The 26,649-nt window shown below is 37.4% G+C and overlaps 1 protein-coding gene across 1 annotated transcript in view; it reads left to right on the forward strand.

Moving 5' to 3' along the window:
- The first annotated feature begins 377 nt into the window (after positions 1-377).
- Positions 378-26,649, forward strand: part of LOC120169184 (putative disease resistance protein At1g50180) — a 29,325-nt gene continuing 3,053 nt past the window's right edge. Inside the window, exons 1-4 of the mRNA XM_039177396.1 lie at positions 378-1,445; positions 3,582-5,395; positions 14,658-14,752; positions 14,825-14,903. Coding sequence (XP_039033327.1) covers positions 410-1,445; positions 3,582-5,395; positions 14,658-14,752; positions 14,825-14,903 — 3,024 coding nt within the window. The 5' untranslated portion in view covers positions 378-409. The remainder of the gene's footprint in view (positions 1,446-3,581; positions 5,396-14,657; positions 14,753-14,824; positions 14,904-26,649) is intronic.

A 26,649-nucleotide genomic window follows, 5' to 3' on the forward strand; every position in this document is an offset into this window, starting at 1 on the left:
CCATAAACATTTTAAAGGTTTTTCTGAGCGTAGGTAAAGAGTTCACTATCATGGCTTGGTCATACGTGGCGTCTGCAATGACAACAACTATAACCTTAAATAATAGTATAGATCAATATTTTCTAATATTACCTCGTCACTATGTATTATTTTAATCCTAACTTTAAAAGGATAGTCCAAATATTTGAATTAAATAAATTTGTTCACTTTCAAAATTTTAAAAGTTCGTTTCTTAACATCAAATATTACATCCCTTCGTCACGTGAATACTTTGTGTATATTAATTGACCTTATTGCCGTTAAGAGTCTAAAACATTTTATCTCTGATTTCCAATTGTTTTACGATAATTGCTTCCTTTCCATAAACATTTTGAAGAAATTTCTGAGCACAGGAAAAGAGTTCACTATCATGGCTTGGTCAGCTGTGGCATCTGCAGTGACAACAATCGGCAAGCTGCTAACCGACGAAGCAGTCTACCTATGGGGCGTGGAAAAGCAAGTCGATCGTTTGCAAACTAAGCTCAAGTGGATGCAAAGCTTATTGCTGGAGGCCGATGTTAAACAGCATGACGACGAGAGGATTCGTCTTTTGGTTGCTGAAATCAGAGAGCTTGCCTATGATGCCGAGGATGTTATCGAGGATTTCGCTCTCAGGATTGGGTCCAAAAAGAAGGCTGGTCTTTCCGGTTGCATCAAAAGATCCGCCTGCCTCTTGAAAGATGGATGGACGCTCCACGAAACACGTTCAAAGATCGAGGAAATCTTTGAGAAAATACTCGACTTGATCGGACGATTACAAGTGTATGGCGTGAAGGGATTGAGGGATGGGGATGGGTCGAGTTCTTTCATTGCAAAGCAGGAGTTAAGGCGGCCTTATCCTCATATTATAGATCAAAATTATGTTGAGCGAAATGATGGTGACATAGAGAAATTGGTTTCAGAACTTGTCGAGGGAACTCAATTCAAGGTTGTTTCCATATGGGGAATGGGTGGTCTGGGGAAGACCACTCTTGCCAAGAAACTATATCATCACAGCCGAGTTACAAGCCATTTCGAGCACAGAGCTTTTGTATTTGTCTCTCAACAATTCCAAACTAGAAAAGTTTGGAAAGATATTATATCTGATTTGGGAGAATTGGGTGAAAATGACGGGAAGCTGACCGACGTGGCATTAGCAAGCAAGTTGTTTAACTTGTTGAAAGATGAAAAATGTTTGGTAATACTGGATGATGTTTGGAGCAGCGAGGCTTGGGATCGCCTCAAACCTGCGTTTCCAGTTGCAAGGGGCATTCATAGCAATAGTAAGATATTGCTCACCTCTCGAACAGAAACGATAGTTTCCCATGCAGATGCAGGCGTTTATTCGTATGAGTTGCCAATTTTGAACCCTCAAGAAAGTTGGGAATTGTTCGAAAAGATTGCGTTTCCTCCATCAGATTCTACAGGTACGTATGTGTACATTGCAAAGTTATTAACCATCATATACGCATATAACAACATTCTACTGTTGAAAAAGGCAAGTTGGCCACATGGCCAAAACAACTTTCGGTGCTATAATTAATGCACCGAAATTTTTGGTTGAATTTGGACAATGGTTAAATCTCATTTTAGTCATTATAATTTAGGGTATTTATAAATTAGTCCTTAAACTTCAACTATAAATATCCTAGCTCATCTAGTTTCAAAACCATCATAAAGCATTCTAGCTTTCTTCTAATACTAGAGAATTTAGAGAGTTTCTTGAGAGTTATTTTCTCCTTTTTATCAAGAGAGAATTATTATTATTTTCTCCTTGGTAGATCGAGAGAAGTTGTAATTCCTATTTTCTTATAGTGAAATTCTTCTACCGTTGCCCGTGGTTTTTACCCTATATTATTTAGGGGTTTTTCACGTAAATTTTGTGTCTCTTTTATCTTATTTTTTATTTTCTCAAATTATTAGTTACAATTTTGCTCTATCCGATAGTCGTCTTCCGCAACAATTGGTATCAGAGTCAGATTAGAGTGTGTAATATCTACTTATTGATGGCTATCGGATAGAGCAAAATCTACTATATACCTTATACTTATTTTTAGGTTGTTTCATTAGATTTTTTTGCAACAATTCAATTTATTTTTAAATAATACAATTTTTAACAAAATTAAACTTGAATAAACATGTCATTAGTGTAGATTAAATAAACAAGGCCTTATAAATTTAATATATTTTATATTATATTTTTTAAAAATAATATAAGTGATATTGTTATAAATAAGTAGTAATAATAAATTAAAATATTTTACATAGATACTTATACATAGATAAATTTTTTTGACAAATTTTATATATAATCCTAACCCTACCTAAACGGAAACACTCTTAGTGGGTCTAGAACTCATAAACTAAGAGAATATGAGGATCAAAGATGAACAACTTGATCAACCGACTAAATATGCTTGCTCCCGTAAATAAAAATTCTATATCATTAATCCTTGATATATATATATATATATATATATATATTATGCTTAGTTATTAAGTAGTTTATGCGACTATGTGTTCATGCAAAACAAACATATAAATTATAGCTTGATTTGGACATATTTTGCAATAATTTCAATATATTTTCTAGCTTCAAAGATATTTAACAATGATAACAAATACGCATAATTAATTGTTTGATTGGGATAATAATTAATCATATGAGAGTGTAATTAATTATACTTTATTATAATTATTATGTGGCGTTCAAATACATCATTAATATAAATTAAATAATATAAGTGATACTATTAGAAATAAGTTGTAATAATAGATTAAAACATATTATATAGATAATTATATCAGTAATCATTGAAGTATATATATACGACTATATGTTCAAGCAAGACAGACATATAAACTATGCTTGAAAATTCTTTTTTTGACATTTGCAATAATTTGAACATATTTTCTAGCTTCGAAGATATTTAACAATGATAAACATATAACTAATTGTTTGATTCATGTAATAAACTATGCCTTGGGTTTTGTTGAAACCAAAAAACAAAGTCTACTGTTTGCATGCTTAACGTATATAATATAAAGGAAAAAATCATAGATAAGTATTATTTTCTAAGAGATTATCCTGGAAACTAATCAACTTCGCTGCCGTTTAAAAAATATATATTTCTTTATCATTAAATAATTTTACATGCGTAGGAACTTCTTAATATCTCTTGATCATCTACTTTCTAATTCCTCCTATTATTTAAAGAAAATAAAACTATAGGTGGACCACTGTTATTCTAGGTGTTCAAAACAATGTTCATTCCAAATGTATTTATAGAGATTTTTACCTATGAAAATCTATATAAAAAAGATGTTCATTCCTGATTTTGAGGAGTAATCATTGAGCCCTTCATATTGTGCAGATAAAACGGTTTATGGTGAGATAAAGGAGTTGAGACAAGACAAGGGCAAACGACGTGCAGATGATACGGTTGATGGTGAGATAAAGGAGTTGAGACAAGACAAAGGCAAACGACGTGCAGATGATACGGTTGATGGTGAGATAAAGGAGTTGGGACAAGGCAAGGGTAAACAATGTGCTGATGATACAGATGATGATAAGAAAAAGGAGTTGGGAAAAGTAATGGTTGAACAATGTGGAGGGTTGCCATTAGCCATACTTGTGTTGGGAGGAATTTTGGCTACAAAAAGCTCATTGAATGAATGGGATAGAGTGAGTGAAAATGTTAAATCATACTTGAACAGAAGCAAAGTCCAAGGCCAAGGAACCATGGAAGTGTTAGCATTAAGCTATGATGATTTACCTGCCCATTTAAGATCATGTTTTCTTTATTTAAGCCATTTCCCAGAGGATTATCAGATAGAGGCAGAAAGATTGATTCAATTATGGGTTGCTGAAGGTATAGTTTCATCAACGGAAGAAGGGGACGGGGAGTGGGGAGTCGCAGAAGATGTGGCAGAGCATTACTTAACGGAGCTTGCGGAAAGGTGCATGATTCAAGTACGAGACAGAGACGTTGTAACCTCAAAGGTCGAAACAATTCAGATGCATGACCTAATAAGAGACCTTTGCTTGTCAAAAGCAAAAGAAGAGAACTTCGTCTTCATTGTAGATGAGTCAAATGCATTCTCGTTGTCCACAATTCGAAAGGTTCGCAGAGTTTCTATGCACGAGCTCTTTGAGACAAAGTACATTAGATGTCCAAATCTTCGATCACTTTCCTTCTTTAATACAAGTGAACTAGAAGAGTTATATGAGGTAGAAATCCCTTCGGCCTGTGTAGAAGGCCCATTCAGTCGGCTGCATTGTTTCTGGGATATTTTGTCTACATATATTCGTTTTCTAAAAGCTCGGGGATTTTGGGTACATATATTCATCAATTTGAAATTGCTCAGAGTTCTAAACTATGAAGGGAGGAAGACATATGTGGATTGCAAGTTAATCGGTGATATCGGGAATCTCATTCATTTAAGATTCTTGAGTCTAAAAGGACTCAAATTCACAAATTCAAAATTGCCATCATCTCTGGGAAACTTAAGATGCTTGCAAACCTTGGATTTACGACTGAATGAATTTTGTGATATCCACGTACCTGACGTGATATGGAGGATGGAGGAACTGAGACATCTATATCTCCCTATCATATGTGATGACACAACAAAGTTGAGATTGGATACTTTGGGAAACCTCCTCACATTAGTGAACTTCAACACCGAGAATTGTTATATGAAGGATCTTAGCTACATGACAAAGCTTAGAGAGTTGCTGATTCGAGGGGCCTTCAAGATTGAAGATTTTAACGAGGAGTTGAAAATACGAAGTAAACATCTTCACACCTTGATTATTAGCAATTGGGGAGAAATGATAGATCCAAGAAGTTTGACACACCTCCTCTCAAGCTGCGGTAGCATTTGTAAGTTGCTAATGGATGCGAAGATAAGAAAGTTGCCAGAGCACCACTACTTGTCTTCAAATCTCACTTACATATACTTGAGACGTTGCAAGCTTCAGGAAGATCCAATGCCAACACTAGAGAAGCTGCCTAACTTAAGGTTTCTTGTGTTCGGTGATGATTCTTTCAATGGAGAGCGAATGTGTTGCTCTGCAAAAGGTTTTCCTAAACTGGAGTCTTTGAGCCTTACTAGTCTTGGGAAGCTGGAGCAGTGGAAGGTGGATAAAGGAGCCATGCCTTGTCTTCGACGATTGATGATTGGACCCTGTAGAAAGCTAGAGATGCTTCCAGATGAATTGTGGTTCATTACAACCCTCCAAGAACTGGAGATTAGATCAATGCCATTGGAATTCCACGATAAAGTGGTGCAAGGAGGACAAGATTTAGACGGACTCCAAGATATTTCGTCATATTCAAGGACATACAAACGGCGATATACCACTAACTCGGAGGTAATTTCTAAATCTCTGTTATAGGAAATGCTCAATCCGTTTATATTTATTCACAGCTATATGCTTTGCACATTTAGATCCTAATTTGAAGCACATAATTCTTCTGGTAAGATTTAGCTTTTGTTCCTATCCTCTGTTTTAACTCCAATTAAGCAGTTATAGATGACACCTATGAGCTTAGACAAATTCTCATTGTCATTCTCATTCTTGTTAAGATCACTCAATTTTGTAAGTCTGAAATCAAATCTGAGTTTGGTTTTTTTTTCCCTTTTTTTAAAAAAATTTTCAGGGAGGAGACGGGTCGTGTATTTGGATTTGATCCATGGAAAAGGTAATCGTCTGTTTTCCAACCATTAAACATGATTCATAGCTGCTGCAACTTCAATTTTTCTTCTCAATATTTGAGTGTTTACTTTCCAAAACAAATCTGTATCTTTTTGTATTCTAAATCTTTAATGTTTTTCTTGACAATTGAATAAATTTTCTTCTGAAATTGACTTTTTCCCCCTTTGATGTTTTCTTCTTATTTTTCTACAGGGAAAGAAGGCATTATATGGAAAATTGTGGTCGTTTGTTTAAGAATTGGTGTGAGATTATTATTTTGTAAGATTGTGTTGTACGGTGTGGATTCTATTGCTTGTTGACATGAGATTGGTTTTCTGTTTCAGATTCGATTTGGGTGTTGTGGTGTGTTATTTTCAATTCCTTTGAGCTTTGGATTTGACTGTTTGAATTATAATTCATTGCTTGTAATAGAGCATGTTGCCTTGTCTGGTCTCATGAATTGGTTGAATGGTGTTTTGATATTGTACCTTGTTAGATCCCATTCATAATAAAGAGAGATTATTTTTTAATGAAGAGGAAATGTTAAATTAACATATCAGTCTCTAATGCGTGAGTTTAGTCATACGATTATATGTTTAATCTATACTATTAGTTAGCAATAATATATATATTTAATAAGAGTAATTTCAATAATAAAAGAGAGTGTTGTTCTCTTTGGAAGACTAGAGTTTTAACAGTTGTATATGTAAGATGTATGTGCATTATGACAAGTTAAGAAAATTTTTTGAATAAATATTCTCTTATAATCTATATATTTAATAAAAGGGAGTGACATCAATGATAAAAGAGAGTATTATTCTCTCTCGAGGATCCATAGTATTATTCTCTCTTGAGGATCCATATTCTAACAGTAGTCTTTGTAAATTGTGTGTACATTATCATAAATTAGGACAAATTTTAAACAAATATACTCTTTTAATTACTCCATACTACTAAGAAAATTATTGTGTTTATATTTAACTCAACTCTTGTTATTTAATTGTGATTAATGAAAATATATTTATTTCATCTTCACAATTTTCTAACTAGAAAAATATTATTGTTATTAAAAAAAACAAAGAACTATTTCACTCTCTTTTCATTTTCTCTCTCTCTTGTTATAAACGATTTTAATTCTTTCAGATTTCTGTCTCCCACTCTTTTTCTTTTCCCTGAATTTGTTTCAATTCGATTTGTATCTCTATTGTTTTGTTTCTTTTCCCTAAGTTTCTGTTTCATAAATTTTATTTTTAAATTGCTTAATATCTTTGTACCTTTTCTCCCGAATAGGTGCCTACAGTATTTTTGGACCATTCAGGTACCTAACGTTATAAACGTTAATACTTCGACCCACCGGTCGGATTTTGAGCGGAACCGGCTGGGGAACACAAGGGGAACGGTGGTGAGACTCAACGCTCGTCGGTTCGCCCAGAATTGCTAAAAAATTGGTCGACGATGTGTCTATAGGTGGCGTCTGAGCGACGAAAGGTGGCCGGACGGCAGCAAATTATGGCTGCAAAGGGAGGTCGACGGGGAGAGGGATTTGATTAAATTTTGGGGGGGGAATAATTTGAGTTTACCCAATCGGGTAATATATTATTTTTCACTGAGTCTAGAAAATGGGCAAATTTTGGTTAGTCCTTAAATTTTCCTTCACTTCCAAAAATGATCTGCTAGCTTTGCGATTTTACACTTTAATCCTCAATTTCTTCCAAAATATCACTTTAATTTATTACTTTATAATTTCTAAAACTTAACCCCTAAATTAAAGGTGTGATAATAACATCTTATAGTTAGGTGATCATTTGTATACTTTACCCTTTTTACTAATAAACCTCGTTCTAGATTCACCGCACCATATTTTAGTGAATCATTTTATTCCAGTAATCATAGCCTGATCTTTAACAAAACTTCAAAGCCCAGCTTTTTGTATTTTCGGTTCGATTTTTTCATTTCTATTTTCGTGTCCTAACTCTGTTTATTGAAGTTGAAATCTTTTTTTTTTCAAGAGAATTCTGTGTTTGTGTTCTAAATCACACCCAAATTTCAGACCAACGCTTTCTTCTTTTTGCGTCTTCAATTCCATACGCTGAGGAATTCTTTGAAACCATCTCCATCACACCATTTTCCAGATCTGAAAATTCAAGATTTATTGCTTTATTTACTTTAAAAATTCAATTGCATCTTCTTTTAAATTGCTTTCTGTTCCTTCTTATTAATCATTATTGTTATAATCTTCTTAAGTTTCCAAATTTTAAATGCCATTATCAACTACATAGGTGATTCTTCTATTGACAAAAGACGAAGAAGAGAAAACACGCTCGCACTGCTTCAGTTCAAATTTCATTCAAATTGTTGAAGCTTTTCTCCGATCTCTTTCAGTTCTGTTTCTGGTAACTTTAATTTTTATTTGTTTGTCATAGATCTAGTTGGATTTCGCTCCTTTCTTTCGTTCGTTACTTCCAAGGCACTGTTTTGACTAGATTCGGCTGCTTCCGACTGTAAATTTGGAAATATCTAGTTACATGCTTCGTAGTGTAGTTTCTACATACTACTGTTTTTTATTAATCTTTTAGATCTTATTTTGGCGTCTTTTTTAAAATTTCATTATATTACTTGATATCAAATTAAAAATCTTTTTAAGGATATTATAGTGTTTTACGCATTTTATCTTATAATTGCTAATAAACTTACTAGCAATAAATTAAAACCCTACTTAGTAACCAACTAGGCTTTTTAGTACCCTTCAATTCTCTAGCGTTTTATTGGTGCATCTGTTGTCTTCTTTGGATTCATTTTTCATAGTTTCTTATAGCTTCGACTATAGATGATTTCTTGAGGTCATGTCCTTCTTTTAGAGCCCATGGGGCGTATAGGGGGAGGGCTCAACAGAGTGGTGACAAGGAGACTAGACTTAGAGTTTGCTTGTTGAATGTAGGCGCATTAAATGCTAGGCTGCTGGAGCTGACCGACGCACTTAATAATATGAAAATAGATTTTGCATGTATTCAGGAGACTAGGTGGAAAGGGGCTCGCGCCAGAGAGTGTAATGGGTACAAGTTGTGGTATTCAGGCGTAGATAATGCTAGAAGTGGGGTGGGTATCTTGGTATCCTCTAGGCTCAAGGAAAATGTAGTTGAAGTTTTTAGATACCGGGATAGGATCATGATGGTTAAGGTTATTATAGGAGAGGAAGTGGTGAATGTCCTTTCAGTGTACGCCCCACATGTTGGCCTAGGGGAGGGGGAGAAACGTTGCTTCTGGGATCAGTTAGATGATGTACTTAGGAGCATTCCGGAGGACCAAAGAGTTTTCATAGGGGGAGACTTCAATGGCCATATAGGTAGTACAACCGACGGGTATAACGGTGTTCATGGGGGTTTCGGTTATGGTAGCATGAACGATGAGGGGCGTACGTTGCTTGAATTTGCTACTGCTCACGATTTGGTGGTCACTAACTCCTTATTTAATAAGAGAGATGCGAACTTGAATACGTTTCATAGCGGGGGACATTGTACCCAAATCGACTACATCTTGGTTCAAAATCGGGATCGATGGGCTTGCATTGACTGTAAGGTGTTCTCTGAAGAGGCATGTGCATCACAACAAATTGTTGGTTTTGGTGTTCCGCGTACCGCACGGGCGAAACGCTCATAGGAGGGCTAAACTAGGTAAACCTAGGATCCTTTGGAAGAAGTTACATGGAGCGACAACTGATGACTTTAGGAGTAAGGTTTTGTCTAATATAGGTTTTGGAATTACAAACTCAATAATGCAGATTGTTATGGAAAAATATGGCAAATTCCATCAGAGAGGTAGGCAAAAACACCTGGGGTTGTCGACAGGAAGCCAAGGAACATAAAGAATCGTGGTGGTGGAACGACGAAGTCCAAACTAAGGTGAAGACAAAGCAAACTTGCTTCAAAGAGTTTTTACAATGCAATGACGACGAAGAAAGGTCGAGAGCTAAACAAAGATACAAGGAGGCAAAGCGGGAAGCCAAGAAAATGGTGGCTAAAGCAAAAGATAAGGCATACGAGGAAATGTACAAGAGATTAGACACCAAGGAAGGACAAAACGACATCTTTAGGCTTGCAAAATCTAGGGAGAATAGGAAAAAGGATCTAGGTAGCATTAGATTTATTAAGGACAACAATGGTTTTTATAGCGAAAGATCATGATATTAAGAGGGTTTGGGGTAGTTACTTCTTTGGCTTATTTAATGACGGTGCCTCTCCCTGTAGAGATAGTACCGTTGATGGGTCATCCGACCATCATACTTCAGCCAATGACTGCCCTACAAGTAGGATTGGGTTTGAGGAAGTCAAAATGGCTCTTAGAAAGATGGGAAGGGACAAAGCTGTCGGTCCAGATCAAATTCCTATCACTGTGTGGTTGGCCCTAGGAGAAGAGGGAGTTAAGTGGTTGACTAATATCTTTAATATTATTTTAGAGACTGCCAAGATGCCAGAGGAGTGGAGAGAGTCCACGGTGATACCAATCTATAAGAATAAAGGAGATCCCCAACGTTGTGGTAACTACAGAGGTATTAAACTACTAAGCCATACCATGAAGCTATGGGAAAGGGTGATAGAGGCTAGGTTGAGACAAGTTACTAGGGTTTCGAAAAACCAATTTGGCTTTATGCCAGGCAGGTCTACCATGGAGGCGATTCATCTACTTCGACGACTTATGGAGAAATATAGGGAAAAGTCTAGAGATCTTCACATGGCGTTCATTGATCTTGAGAAGGCTTATGATAGCGTTCCCCGCGATACGATCTGGAAGACTTTGGAAACGAGACGGATCCCAACTATTTATATTCTGGGCGATTCGTGATATGTATTGTAGATCTACTACATACGTCAGGACTACAGTTGGCGACACCGAGGCATTCCCGGTGGAAATCGGACTCCACCAGGGGTCGGCTCTTAGCCCTTACATCTTCGCCTTGATTAGGACGACATCTATTGTGCGACACCCAGACGGTGTACCATGGTGTATGCTTTCGCTGACGACATTGTCTAGTTGCTGAAACAAAATCTGAGTTGAATAGTAGACTGGCTACCTGGAAGACTGCTTTGGAAGAAAAAGGTTTAAGGATCAATATTGATAAGACAGAGTATTTATGTTCAAACTTCGTAGGGACCAAAACGAAGATGTAGAAGTATGCATAAAGGACACGTCTCCCCTCAAAGATTGTTTCAAGTACCTAGGGTCTATGATACATAAAGATGGGGGTGTACATGATGACGTTACACACCGTATAAAGGCGGGATGGCTAAAGTGGAGGGTCGCTACTGGAGTTTTTTATGACAAGAAGGTGCCTCTAAAACTTAAGGGAAAATTTTATAGAATGGCAATAAGACCAGCACTGTTGTATGGATCAGAATGTTGGGCAACCAAGAAGGATCATGTAAGGAGGATAGAGGCCGCAGAAATGAGAATGCTTCGATGGACATGCGGTAGGACTCTGTGGGATATGACAACAAACTCTGCTATTAGGATGTCCTTGGGGGTGGTGCTTGTTTCCGAAAAATTGAGGGAAGGAAGACTACGGTAGTTTGGGCATGTCCTTAGGCGACTACCGTCAGATACGGTCAGGAGGGTAGAGTCGATTACAGTCGACGGTGCCAGAAGGAGAGGACGACCAAGGCGGAAGTGGGAAGACTGCTTGAGATGATTGATGGATTTAGCCCTTACCGAGGACATGACCTCTGATAGGAAAGTATGGAGACTTAAGACTAGGATAGTCGAGTAGTGTGGGTCACATCTCTAGGGTGTATCATCTCTGTCTTCTTTTAATGCCTTTGTAGTAATTTCCATGACTTCTACTTTTTATTCATTTTTGTTATTGGTATTTATGAAGGCTTAGAACTGGGCTTGCTATCGTTTGACCTCTGTGTATCATTCTCTCCACTTTTAATTTTAGTCGGGTCTTACGTATATGATATTAATGCCCATTACAGATGCGCATATGATATTAATGATATTAATAACTGCATATGATTACTGTTCAACTATGTATTTTTGTATTTATTTATACATGCATTGCATTTATCTATATTTTTAATTTTCTGACTGCCGGAGGTTCCACGGAAGCTACTCTCAACCTGGCGTTGGGGGCAGCCTACTACCCTACCTCCCCTTACCCCATTGCATATGAGAATTGGGTTTTGTTGTTGTTGTTGTATAGCCTGATCTTTATTGCCTGTTAGGCTGTTAATGCAGCTCACTAAGTTAATTGTTTAGTGTTCCCCTAATTTTCTAAGTGGCGCCTTTTCAATTAAATATCTTTCACATTTGATAAATTTTGAATTAAATATAAAATTTATATTGTATTGAAATATTAATTAATTAATTATGATTACCTAAAAATCATAAAATAAATTATTAATAAACTACAACTGTGTCCTTTACTAATACAACATAGACATGGTTGATGTCATCATATTTCTATAGCATGACCTTTATTATCTGTTAATCATCTCACTTGAGTTAATTAAATAAGACAAATGATTGTATCTCTTTTCTAAATAAATCGTTTTTATTTTCTTAGAGTGGGATTTGGAATCATCACCAATCTTATTTCTTATTTAGTATTTGATTTATTTTCAAATAAATCTTTGAATTTTTTGTTTTCAAATAAAATATATGTGTCATAACCATTTTTTTTATAAAACCTTTTTTATTATTTAAAAAACAATTATGACTTTTATTTTGGAAAATGGGTGATTTTGAATTGATTTGAATAAAATTGAAAAGAGTCGCCATCGACCTTTGGGTTAGGTAGGTCGAATACCTAAAAACGTCTTTTAAAACAATTTTAAGAAAAATCATTTTTTTTAAGACAAGATTCGGTCTGTGTTACCAAAGATTCATTTAAACGGATTCGGGAGTCGGTTACGGACGGGGGAAGGGTAACAGGGTAAACACCCCTCACAACGCCCAAATCGGTACTTAGTCGTTATATATCGTCGTAATAGAACTTAAAGTTTGAATCAGAAGTAAAAATGATCTATTTATTGAATATTGTTAAAATAGAAATACTTCACTTGGTAAGAAATCTCAAGATTGCAATCCCCATCGGGAAAGCTATCTCATCTATTTCATCTATAAATATATTCTATCTTTGAATTACTACCAATAATCGACAAGAGATAAAATATCATACTTAATTTATCTAAAACATGTATTGTTTAATATTAACATAGAGATCATTAATACAATAAAATTATAAAAATAGAATGATAAATCAATTATGATTATTTATTGAATATTACTTAAAATAATAGAAATACTTAACTTGGTGAGAAATCCCGAGATTTGCAATCCTCCATCGGGAAAGCTATCTCGTCTATTTTTCATCTATAAGTATATTCTATCTTTGAATTAACACCAAATTATATCGAGAGTATAAAGTAAATCATACTTTGTCATCTAAAACCTAATAGTTATTATTAAAAAATACATTACATATTGAACGTTATAAAATAATAAATAAAAGTATAAATATGAAATAAAATTTTAAAGTACTATTAAGTAAAGTGAACGTCTATAACATAAGTAAGCTTAACCATATCACACAATAACATAAATAATAGTGACTATTAACCAATATATATATATATATATCTCTATAATATTTCCTAATATTAACTCACTAAACACAAATATAAAGAAATATAATAAAGTAAAACAATAACATAAGTAAAAATAAATTATACATATATTTAGCAAAAGTATCTAAACAAACCTAAACAAAATGACCATAACCAAGCAAGTAAATAACCCATACAAAATTTTACACAGTGACTATAAATTGTATTCGAAAAAACTTAGGTTTTAATACGTAAATTAATACTTTCTATGTTATGAACAAACTAAAATAAACAATGAAACATACAATGCAATTCGGTTTTAGCCAAACAGAAAAGCAGTGAGCAAAATGTGAGCATTATAAACACAGAGTACAAATGTTGAAACTTACAAAACATTACTGCAAGGTGACCAATACATAAACATTACAAACTTGAGGTATAAACAAAATATAAAAATACAATAATGGCTACATCATAAACGTTCAAAACCTGGGAGCCCTTTTACACGTTTACCCTGATGAATTACAACCGAGTCCTCAACCTAACGGCGCCGTTTTGGACTCGGTTTATAAGGCTAAAACCCAAGACCCTTCCCCAGTGACATCTCTCATTTCTCACATCTCCTCCTCTCTCCAGAAAACAGAGAACCAAAGAGGCTCTCCACCTCTCTCCCTTATCCTCCGCCTCTCTCCGCGTGGAGAAAAAACAGAGGTCACAAAGCCCGTAAATCGGCGGCGAAAGCCCTAGAGAACCCCAAACCTTCCTTCTTCCCTCTCCTTCTAGAGACAGAGAGCCAAAAGGCTCTCGACCCTCACCTCTTCGCCTTCCTTCTCTCATCCTCAATCGGGGATTTAAACCCTAAACTCCCCGGCCACCGTAGATCGGTGGCCACGGGGAGTAATCTCATCTCTCTCACCTAAAAAATCCTAGGTGAATCATAACCCCAAAACCCACTGCACTCCAAACCCTAACTACCCTAGAAGAGGAAAAGGCTTTACCTTTAGGATGGTTCCTCACTGCTCGAAGATGGGTAAGGCTCGATTTTTTTTGCAGGTATCGTTCTTTTTTCCCTTTTCTTTCCTTCTATTTCTCTCTTTTTTTTTCTGTAAACCCGAATCTTCTCTCTGTATTTTCTTTTCGTTCCCTCTCTGGTTTCGTTCCCTTGATTTTTGTTGAGTATTTGGTGAGATGATGATACCTATGTAGGGCATGGCTTTTTATGATTTGGTGGATAGAAATCCCGAATATTTAGGGATTTATTGGTATTTTAATTTGGAGTTTAGATTTTGTGAGATTTGAACTGTATATGATATTTTCTTGATTGGTTTTGGCTGTAGATGACAATAGTGAAACAGTTGGGGTCAGACCGGAACAGTGATGGTGGCAGCGTCAGAGGAAGATGGAAAGCCAAGAGGCGGCTGGTGGCTGAGCTGTTAGGGCTCATAACTAGGGTTAGGGTTTCAGACCTAAATGGCCTTTGATCTGGACCATTGGATGGGTCCAGATCAGACGGTCTTGATGGTGCGGCGCTGAGGCAGAGAAGGGGTAACCCTAGCGGGTTTGGGTCGATTACTGGGCCGCAGGTCTGGGTGGTAGTTGGCTTGATGTACCTGCTGGGCTTCGGATTAGGCCTGCTGAGTTGGATAGCTAGTGGGCTCCAAATTTGGTCTTATAGTGGCCTACAAAAATGTAACCTGTATATTAATAATAATAATAATAATAATAATAATAATAAAATAAAGAAAAATAAATATAAAAGACCCGGACAAAAACGGGTGTCTACAGCTGCCCCTCTTTGCCATACTTGTGTTAACAAGAATAGGGCAAGACGACAAGACAACACGTTTTTGTCTGTTCTCCCCTTTTCTATAGAAATTGGATAATGCTGGTTGTTGGGGACGACACTGCTCATACATGATGAAGAGGTCTGGTCGTCTAAGGGAAACACGATTCCTACGTGATGAGGAAATCTGGTCAAGGGATGACACGGCTCATACGCGATGAAGAGTTCTGGTCATCTTTAAGAAGGGTGATAACTAGGTTCCTACGTAATGAGGCGGCTGATATCTAAGGTTGACACAGCTCCTACGTGATGAGGAAGTCTGGTCGTCTAAGGGTAGATGACATGGTTCATACATGATGAAGAACTCTGGCCATCTTTAGGAAGGGTGATAACTCGGTTCCTACGTGATGAGGACGGCTGGTTATCCTAATGTTGACTCTCCTACGTGTCGAGGAGATCTGGTCAGTTGATGTTGACTGATTCATTGCTTCAATAATGAAATAAATCTTGAAGATCCTGTAAAAATGGTCATATGCCATGATTTCATGTTATCAATATGCTCTAAGAATGATCTAATGCATGTTTAAAGAGTATGTTCAGTTCGATCCTGGCATTGAGAATCTCATACTCTTTGATCGGAACATGCGATATTTATGCGTTTATCCATGCCTGGTTACTTTCTTGACCTCTCATTAAATATTCTTTGACTTGGTCCCTCCGATCTACCTCGAGAGAGTTTATCTTGCATCTTTGATTCTTTGGTCATTGATTGATTTTCAGAGAAATTCATTCAGAATGGCCTCTCCTTGTTGCATGCCTTTAAATTGGGACTTCTTTGCTTGGGAAAAGTATGATTATGTTGAAACTGATTTCTTTGATTTAAACCCTTTTTTTTCAATGATTTGTTTAATGATTGATGGGAGCGTGCCTTTGTATGTGCTCTCTGCGAACACCTGTTTCAAAATCCCCATACTCTGACACTTTTCAGAGTAAGGCATAATAATCATAATTTGGTGAATATACAAGGACAATGAATCAAATTTGACAAGTTTCATGGAAAAGAGGCAATGAGAAATATAATCTTTTGGGGACAAGAAACAAGTAAGTACAAAGGAAGATCAAGGACAATATAGTGAATATCAAATGCTGAATCCTTTTACTTCTTCACCCCAATCTTTCTTGAAAGTTGACATGTGTTTCGAAGATTCAGATCGTACAAAAGATGTGTGAGCATGAGAGTCTTTCCCTGAACTGTCAGGCTTCCGAGGGAATCCGCCATTTCAACTTCTGGCTATTCGAGCCGTCCATTACGGATTTTCAACTCGAATCCTCCTTTGGTTTCAAGACGCCCATTTTGGGTTTTCATCTTGAACCCTCCTTTATTTAATTTTTTCTTTTTTTTTTGATTTTTTGATTTTTTTGATTTTTGATTTTTTTTTTTTTGATTTTTTTAAGTGTAATATCGTTTGACCGAATCGGAATTCACGGGATTAGGCAAATCTTCTCCATCCATTTCTGTAACACCAAAGCTCCTCCTGAGAATGCCTTTTTTTACAACATAGGGACCTTCCCAGTTCGGCATCCACTTCCCTCGAAAGTCTTTTTGCATAGGTAGGATCTTTTTTAGCACCATATCGCCTTCACGAAATTCTCGAGGTCTGACTTTCTTGTCATATGCTCGTATCATCCTTTTCTGGTACATTTGGCCATGGCAGATAGCTCTCAGCCTTTCTCCTCAATCAAATTAATTGATCAAACCTACTTTGTACCCAATCAGCCTCGTCGAGTTTCAACTCCCATCAACTCTCAAAGAAGTATTACACCTCAACAGGTAAAACTGCTTCCATCCCATATACCAAAGAGAATGGTGTTGCCCCAGTAGATGTGAACAGACGTGCGATAAGCAAGCAACGCAAAAGGTAATTTCTCATGCCAGTCTCTATATGTTTCAGTTGCTTTTGTGATGATCTTCTTGATGTTTTTATTCGCTGCCTCTACTGCCCCATTCATTTTTGGGCGATAAGGAGCCGAATTGTGATGTTTGATCTTTAACTTTTTGCAAACTTCCTTCATTAAATCGTTGTTCAAATTCAATGCATTATCTGTGATGATCCTTTCAGGGTGTTCTATCTAAATGATTCTCTTTTTAGAAATCTGCACACTGCTCCTTTTGTGACATTAGCATAAGAGGCAGCTTCAACCCATTTGGTGAAGTAGTCTATAGCCACTAAGATAAAACGATGTCCATTGGAGGCCTTCGGTGAAATTGCCCCATGACATCGATGCCCCACATTGAAAATGGCCAGGTGCGTTCATTACATGGAGTGGTGAAGGAGAACATGTATTTGGTTATCATGAATCTGGCATTTATTACATCTTCGAGCAAATCTGATCAATTTATCTCATCAAGGATAACCATTGCTATCTTCTTAAGGTTTTTCATTTCAGTTGCCTCCGCTGGGTAAGCCCGATACTTCACATACTGGAGAATATCATAATACCATGGGAGACTATCATCCTCTTCTTCCTCTATGCAACAATGAGCTGGATTTCTCTTATACTCATCCGAATAGGCATCATTCGAGATTGATCATCGCCTTAAACATAGCTGCCAACGTAGCCAAGGCATCTGCCATTGATTTTCTTCACGAGGAAGATAAGTAAAAGAATTTCTTCAAACTTTGATCAACTCCATCACCAAGTTCTTGTATTCTACTTAGAGTCTCGAGTCATCCATTCCCGCGAAGCTGATAAATAACCAGAGCAGAATCGCCGAATACTTCTAGGCTTTTAACTTTGCGCTCAATTGCAGCTTGAATACCCAAGATACATGCTTCATACTCTGCCATATTGTTAGTGCATTCAAAGGCGAGCCTACTAGTAAAGGATAATGATCTCCCTCAGGTGAAACTAGTATTGCCCCAAATTCCATGTCCCACAGCATTAGAAGCGCCATCGAAGTTCATTTTCCATGCTTCATTTTTCGAGTATCTTCTTCAGTAACAAATATAATCATCAAGTCCTCATTCGGAAAATCAATTTTACTGGCTCATAGTCTTCTAATGCTCTGCTTGCCAGGAAATCTGCAATAGCACTCCCTTTAACTGATTTCTGGTTCATGTAGACTATATCAAATTCGGACAAACAACATTGCCATCTCGCCATCCTTCCAGTTAGAGCCGTTGATTCCATCAGGTACTTTAACGGATCCAGTCTTGATATCAACCAGGGTATTATACACAAATATGTCTCAGCCTTAGTAGTCCATACTAAAGCAACACAGCTTTTCGATAGAGGAGTACGAGTCTCACAGTCAGTGAATTTCTTACTGAGATAGTAAATAGTTCTCTTCTTCCAGTTTCGTCGTGTTGGGCCAACACATCCCATTGACTTCTCAAAGACAGTCAAATATAAAATCAATGGTTGTTTGGGATTGGTGGCATCAAGACAGGAGCATTAATTAAGTAACCCTTAATTCTATCGAAGCATTCTTGGCAACTATCATCCCATTCTCCTGGGTTTCGCTTTCTCAGTAATCGGAATATTGGATCACATTTTCTCAGTCAACTGAGAGATGAATCTGGCAAATAATTTAACCTCCCCAGAAAACCTCGTACTCTTTTTGCGTTCTAGGGGGAGGTAATTCCAAATTGCTTTGACTTTATCAGGATCTATTTATCCCATTCTCATTGACTACAAATCCAATAACCCTGAAGTAGCTCCAAATGTACACTTGGTTGGGTTAAGCTTGAGCTGGTATTTTCTTAATCTTAAAAAAGCTTCCTTAAGACTTTTACATGTTCTTCTTCAGTTTGTGATTTAGCAATCATATCATCCACGTACACTTCTATCTCCTTGTGCATCATATCGTGGAACAACGTAACCATTGCTCTTTGATATGTTGCCCCGGCGTTCTTAAGTCCGAAGGGCATCACCTTGTAACAAAATGTACCCCATATTGTCACAAAAGTGTCTTTTCCATGTCTTCTGGGTCCATTAATTTGATGTAACCTGAGAAACCATCCATGAAAGAGAAAAGAGCTGACCAGCCGTATTGTCAACCAAAGTATCGATATGTGGGAGTGGAAAATTATCTTTGGGGCTCGCTCGATTGAGATCCCGGTAATCAAACACATCCGAACTTTGCCATCTTTCTTTGGAACGGGCATATGTTTTGCTACCCTTCAGGGTACTTGGCCACTTGTAAAAATCCAGCATCGAATTGTTTCTTCACTTCTTCCTTGATTTTTAATAGCATATCGGTCTCATTCTTCGAAGTTTTTGTTGAACAGGCTTGCATTCCGGCTTATTGTAGCTTGTGCATCACAATGTCAGTCTCCAACCCCGGCATATCTTGATAAGACCAAGCAAACAATCCCTATATTCTCGAAGAAGGCTTATAAGACCATCTCTTATTTTGGTGAGTGAAGTGCCAATTTTAACTTCCTTTATATCCTCTTTGTTCGCAATTTATTGTTTCAGTTATCTCTTTGTGGGGCAATATTTGTCTATCTTCTTGCTCCATCATTCTAACAAGCTCAGAGTTTAACTCACATTCCTCTTCATCTTTATAATCCTCAGATTCTTCGAGACACATGTCATTTTCAAAATTAATTTGTGGTTCAAAAGTATCATTACTTGAACAGTTGATATCTGAAGCCCTGCGAATCAAAAAGGAGTATTTGGCTGTGGACAAAAATTTTACTAATATTTATCAAGAAAATAATTATCAATAAAGAATAAAGAATACTCAAGAAATGAATAAAATACTTGCTAAGATTAGAATGAAAGAATAACACGTTTCATTAAAGCAATGACAATAACAATTTGTCTTTTACAAAAGCCCTATATATTTGGGTCAAAAGGAGACAGATTTGTTATTATGCATTACTTTGAAGAGTGCTTATAGAACACAGGGAGTTCTTCAACAGTGTAATTGTTCAAAACATAGCCAGGAGGACACAGACGGATTGATGCCAATGAGCATTCTCCAGTAGAATCATCTGTGATAACGTTGATGCTCAGGCTTCCAATAAATCTTCAACAAATTCTGTATCTTCAATATCCCATGACTGTTTCAGCGTGTCAATCACAAATCCTCCAAACAAAAGATTTGGAGAAGGCGGAATGAATGGGTCCCAAACAAGGTCTTCTCCCTTTACTCTTGCCTTCCTCCTTTCCTTAAGCTTTATGCATCTTTGACTTTATCATGGTACGTTGGTTGTATCCGAGACCAAAATAATTTTCTTTTAGAACTGGAGTGGCCCTCAGTGATGCCTTGCAGTTTCTTTCCAAGCTTTCCCTACCTTTGCTCCTCTAGCTAATGTCTCTTTTAATTGCACCTTTGTATTTTTTGAAAGATGAGGAATGGGATTCTTTTGCCTTCAGAGATAAAGTAGCATTAACAAATTCCAAGGACTGGAAAGAGGACTCTAGTGCATTTTCATCTACCCCTACATGGTGCATCTGTAGTGATAGAGGCAATGATGTCTTCTTCCGCTTTGATGGTCACCAGAGTCCCATCAACAATGAATCGGCGAGCTTTTGGTGAAGGGAGGAAGGGACTGCCCCAGCCATGTGAATCCGGGTCTCCCTAGCAAGCAACTATAACTCGGATGAATATCCATGACAACAAAATCTACTTCAATGTTGTAGGGCCAATTCTGAGAGGGATAATCATCTTCCCCATTATCTTGCGTTCTCCCATCAAATGCCTTACAGCATTGCCACAAACCCTTATTTGTGATACATCACAGGAAGTCTATTTAGTGGCGATTCCATAAACATTCAAGGCCGATCCGTTGTCAATTAACACCCTGAGACGATGACTCCTTTGCAATGAGCCGTAATGTGTAAAGCCTTGCCCCTGCCTTTTCCTTCTTCAGGCATTTCATCATATAAAATAAATGAATTATCTGCATTAATATGGTTTACCATCCTATCCACACGTTCCAAGCACTTTGATCAGAGTATTTCGATGTACTTCCGAATGTAACGTAGAGATAACATGAAATCCGTGCTGGGGTCTTATGAAGCTGTTCCACAATGTTATACTCGCTGGTTTCAAAAACTTTAAAAATTCCGAGCCTCCTCAATCTTAACAGGCTCATTCAATTTATCATCAGGATCTTTAATAACACATCTCTTGCTTTATCAGCCTTTCCAGGAGCATACATCTTCCACTCCTGGTGAAAAATCCAACTTCAGCAACCTCTTCCTCCTACTCTCAGGAGTATTAATTTGGCATGTATAGTCCCAGGGAACACTCTTGTTACTCTTGTAGGTAAAAGGCGCAGGGTTTTGATCACCACCCTAGATGTTATACTTCCACTGCTGGCCTTGTAATTTGGTTTCGATATTACCAGGACGGCTTTTTTAAATTCTTTCAGCTTCCTTGAATTTTCTTCAGAAGCACAGATATATCTTTCATTCTCACTCATTCTTTCTTCATAGAACTGCAACTCCTGCTTGTTCATTAATTCTTGGACTATTTGTCTGAATTCTTGACAGTCCTGATTTGATGACCATTTTCACTATGGTATTCACAAAGTTCTTTGTCTTTTCCGTTGAGCATTCATTTCTAGGGCTCAACAACCCTCTCTCTTCATTTGAGCATATACCCACTTCAGTGGTGTTCTTACTTCTTCAATTCTCTTTTAATTCTTGATTTTTCTCAATAGCGTTCTTGACAGTCCTGAATTTGATGACCATTTTCACTATGGTATTCACAAAAGTTCTTTGTCTTTTCCGTTGAGCATTCATTCTAGGGCTCAACAACCCTCTCTCCTTCATTTGAGCATATACCACTTCAGTGGTGTTCTTACTTCTTCAATTCTCCTTTTAATTCTCTGATTTTTCTCAAAGCGTTCACTCCCTGATTCTGATGATTTGGAAGCGGGTTTGCAGCAACACAGGGTGCTTCAGAATCATTAAAGGACACCACCTTTCTCTTGATCAGATCTTCAACACTCTTTTAAAAGCGAGACACTTTTCAATGTTATGTCCTCTGAGATTTGCATGATATTCGCATGTCTCATTTTGTTGAACCATTTTGGATAAGGTGGTTTAATTGGATCAATGAATTTTGGTGACACTACGTGAGCTTGGACTAATCCATGGAAGAGCTCACTGTAAGTCATTGGTATGGGTGAACGTCATCCTTTCATTGTTATGCTCGCGCTTAGTCTCTCCTTGGGATGAAGAAGAATTTCCCATCTTCGGCTTACTCACAGAGAAATTTACATTATTCACTCTCCTTCTTTCCTTTTCACATAGGGTTTCTTTGCAGGAGTTTGGCTACCGACAATCTGCCCCTTCTTAATGCTCTCTCGATCATCTCTCCGCACATCACGATATCAGAAGCTCTTAGTTGCCACTCCTAACATATGATCAATATAAGGAGATTTTAACGTATCTATAAACATGGTTATAAACTCCCTCTCAATAAGTGGTGGGTGCACTTGAGCAGCAATATCCCTCCAGCGCTGAGCGTATTGTCGGAAGGTCACGATGTCGGTAACATGTTGATATTGTTCTTTAAACGCATTGGCCAAATCCTTCCAAGACCCTATTTTAGCTCGGGTTAATTGGTTATACCATCTGACAGCTGACCCCGTCAAGCTGGCCTGGAAACAGTGAATTAATAGCCCATCATCCTCACAAATCCTGTCATTCTTCGACAAAACATGGTCAAGTGAGCAACAGGACAAGTTTTCCCATCATACTTTTCAAATTCCGGCATTTTGAACTTTGGTGGTAATACTAGGTCTGGCACAAGACTCAATTCCTCTGCATTCATTCCGTCTTGAGAACCTACTTTCCCATTTCTTTAAAAAACCCTTGCACCAGTCCTTTAAATGCTCTGGTACTTCCGTTTTAGGTTCTCCATTTCTCAGGATCTACATCAATATACTCATAAGGACTGTTTGAGGGTTAGTCGTGGCCATTTGAACCTTTACAGCTGAAGACCTGCAGGATGCTCAACTAGCTTTTCAGGTGAGATAACTAGTCCGGGGTAGACTCCTGCCTAGAAACTTCAACAGGGGCAGTGCTTGGTTCTTTAACTGTTTCAGTACGTAACCCAGACATCTTGGTCATCATCTCATTCATCATATTAGCCTGGCTTTGCAGGATTTGATCTATAATTGACTTTTGTGACTGATCCATCTTTGCCTGCCATTCTTGTTGTATTCTTAGTAAATCTTCTTGCATTTCTTTCTTTAATTGATCAAGCTTGGCATCCATGGCTCTACTTCGCGTGTGATAAGGATTGGAGTTTTTACTTGCCAGAATCGTCTGTCACATAACCCTTCAGAAATTAATTTTATTGTTCTTTTAAATTCGAATGCATATTATTGATAATGTGCTATAAATGATACATTTTATTGGTGATGCATTATAAATGATGAATTTACTTATGCATAATGAATGATGCAAGTATGAAATGCAAATAAAAGGCGTTGACCCAAGCAGTAACCATTTGGAAATACTTTCATTGGATAAAAAGTTTCACTCATTACAAAGGAGTTCTATTACATATAAGGCCTAGCCCTCAGACTCAGCTCTACAATTTCATTCATAATGGCGATGATCTCCCTTGTATATTCAGAAACCGGATTTGTGCGCAGTTGGATGATCTCCGCTCTATTGGCTAATTCGTTCATGTACCGAGCCACTTCACCCATTTGAGCAATAGCTTCCCCTATCATGCGCTCGCGTTCTTCTACCAAGGATCGATAATGCTCATATGTATTTTCCCATCCCTTATTGATGCGTTTGATTTCTTTTTCTAGATTGGTAATATGAATTCGACATTTCTGGAGTTCACCCTTCAATTCTCTGATTTCCTTCTGGAAAGATTTGTTTTCTTCGAGAGCAACTTTTAGGTCCATTGAAACGGGAGGAACTTGCACTTGCAGAAGGGATTGCTCAAGGTTCGATACATGACTTTTGAGCTCATCATTCATAGCTCGAGATTGGTTCATCTCTTGTTCGAATCTCATCTGTAATTCTCCCATTTCCCCCGTGAGCTCATCTACTTGCTGACTTTTTGTAGAGAATCTCTGCATCCACGATCCAATCTCTGCCTGCTTTCTATCGAGGATTCGATTCCATCCCTGTCTCTCAGACCACATCTCTTCTTTCTTTCGCTTTCTTTCTTCTTCGAGCTCTAAAATTCTTCGATCTTTGTCCTCAAAGTCCTCAATTATACTGTTCATCTCAGTTTTTAACCCCTGGACTTGATTCTTTTCTTCTTCTAATTCTTTCAGGCTGACTTCTTTTTCTTCATGGAGTTTTTGAGCTCTACGAGCCTCAGCTTTATACTGCTTTATCAATTCCTTTTTATCGGCCTCTAGCTCGCATACTTTTGCTTTTCCAGCTTCTATCTTCTTGATTTGACACTTGTTCTTAATTTCCAGACTTTTGATTCGCCGTCTTGCAGCCGCTAATTCTCTGGATCCAAGTTTCTTTCTCACTTGCTGCACCATTTGATAATCCTTTTTTAAGTCTTCTAAATCGGCTTCCACCTCTTCTTTCCGTTCTCTCATCATTATAAACTGTCTGGCATGAAATTCAGCCTCGATAGTCAACATGAAGTTTTCTCTCTCCATCTCTTCTATTTTCTTGGAATCTTTAGCCTTTTCCATTTCAAACTCAATTCTTTGGATTTCCAAATTCGAAGGGATATTTCTGATTTGTTCTTCTATCGACCTTGATCCCTCTCCAGATGTTAAAGGTATCTTATCATTTACCCTCTTGATTCTCCAGGCTTCATAATCGGGCGTCAAGATAATATCCGCTCCAACCACTTTAGTCCTGAAAGTCATCCTCCAAGAATCAGTCACATCTTTGATTTTCTTTCTATAATTGCCTTCCTTATAATCAAATTCAGCACCAGTCAACCCATGAGTCACAGAAACAAACTGTCGGGCACCGTACTGTCTCAATACCAATAAAGGAGCGCATCCCACTCCTCCCCACAGTCCCAATAATATAATCCAGTCCAAATCTCCACACTTGAACAAGATTTGCGTATGCATCAGCCACGGTGTTCGCCATGCTATGTTTTGACTCTGTAGATTCCGGAAGAAATCAATCAATTGATCTTTCTGAGATATTTCAGGCCACTCCTTCGTAAGGTACTCAGCAACAGGAGAATAATCTTTCAAAAAACGATTATAGTTGACTATTTCCTCCTTCCAGAAATGGCTTTTGATCCACACAGTAAGCAATTGAGCACAGCCCATAAAACGACCTCCCCCTAACCTTCTACATATATTCAAAGATCGGAAAGTTTCAGCAAGAATCGCATGGACTGGATTCACCTCTCTTCCTAACTTCTCAACCAAATCGACTACTGCTAGCTCGATCAGCCCCAAACATTTTGGAAAGATTACCAAACCATATATACCCAAAGCAAATACATCTCTACGCACGTTTTCATCTACATGTGCTTCAGCTATCTTTTGTAAGTGAGACCACGGCACTCCCTCACTTTCTCCCTTGCGTTGCAAGCGATCATTACCATTTGTCGCTTGTGCCCGAAATCTTTGCAAGCTTTGACTTAAAAGAAGGCCCTTTTATCGATCGGGAGTAAACTTTGTCTGCTTTAACGCTTGGCAAATTCAACAGAAATTGGTATTCCTCGAGGGTTGGAGTCATGTCCTCTCGGTTGAATGTGAAACAACTATAGGCCGGATTCCAAAACTGTATTATGCTTCGTATGAGAACCGGATCTACCTTCACGTATATCAGATGAAATATATCTCCATAAGTCTGCTGAAAAGCTTGCCTCTCAATAAGATTCCAACTTTCCCAAATTGCTTTCAATCCCTGAAGCTCATTCTGTTTTAAAGAAGCTGGTGTATAATCAGACAGATCCGACACGTAGTTCCCTGATAGACTATCTCCCTGCTCTTTCTGCTTGGCTTCGGACCAGTTCCTTACATCTGCTGGATTCACTTCTTTGTTTAGGAAACTCCTTTCCATCGTGAAAGTCTTTCCACTTTATCGATACTCACAGATCAATCGCCTTTTCTAATGATATGTCTATGCAGTATGAAAAAAAAACAAACAAAACAAACAAAACAGTTAGTCAAAACAATTGTATAAATTTAACATAAAAAGATATGTAAAACGGGAAATAAATCTACTCCATTTATGTATTATCTACCCGAATAATATTCCTCAAAAAGGGCCTACCCAAATATGCTTTCTACCCTCCTAAATTTATTTAATTAAATTCTAACTACACCTAAATTCTATTTCACATGCTTTAAAAGAATAACTCTATTCTACACACTCAAAAATAAATAAATAAAATAAAAATAAAAAGGTTAGAGTAGGTTTCTCCATTGTGTACGCCTATTTTAGGTACCTATTGACGGACAGAGGTTCAGTATGACTCTACCTAGTGTGACCGTTCTATGGTTCATTATATGCATGGTTTCGGCTCTTATCAGGAAAAAGGAACTCGAATTGTCCTTGATGTCGGTGCCCCCTTGGGCTACCAAACCCTCAATCCTCACCCATTACAGGTTTTCAAA

Source organism: Hibiscus syriacus, unplaced genomic scaffold (genome assembly GCF_006381635.1).
Source record: "Hibiscus syriacus cultivar Baekdansim isolate YM2019G1 unplaced genomic scaffold, ASM638163v2 tig00111754_pilon, whole genome shotgun sequence".
In the NCBI taxonomy this organism is placed as follows: Eukaryota; Viridiplantae; Streptophyta; class Magnoliopsida; order Malvales; family Malvaceae; genus Hibiscus; species Hibiscus syriacus.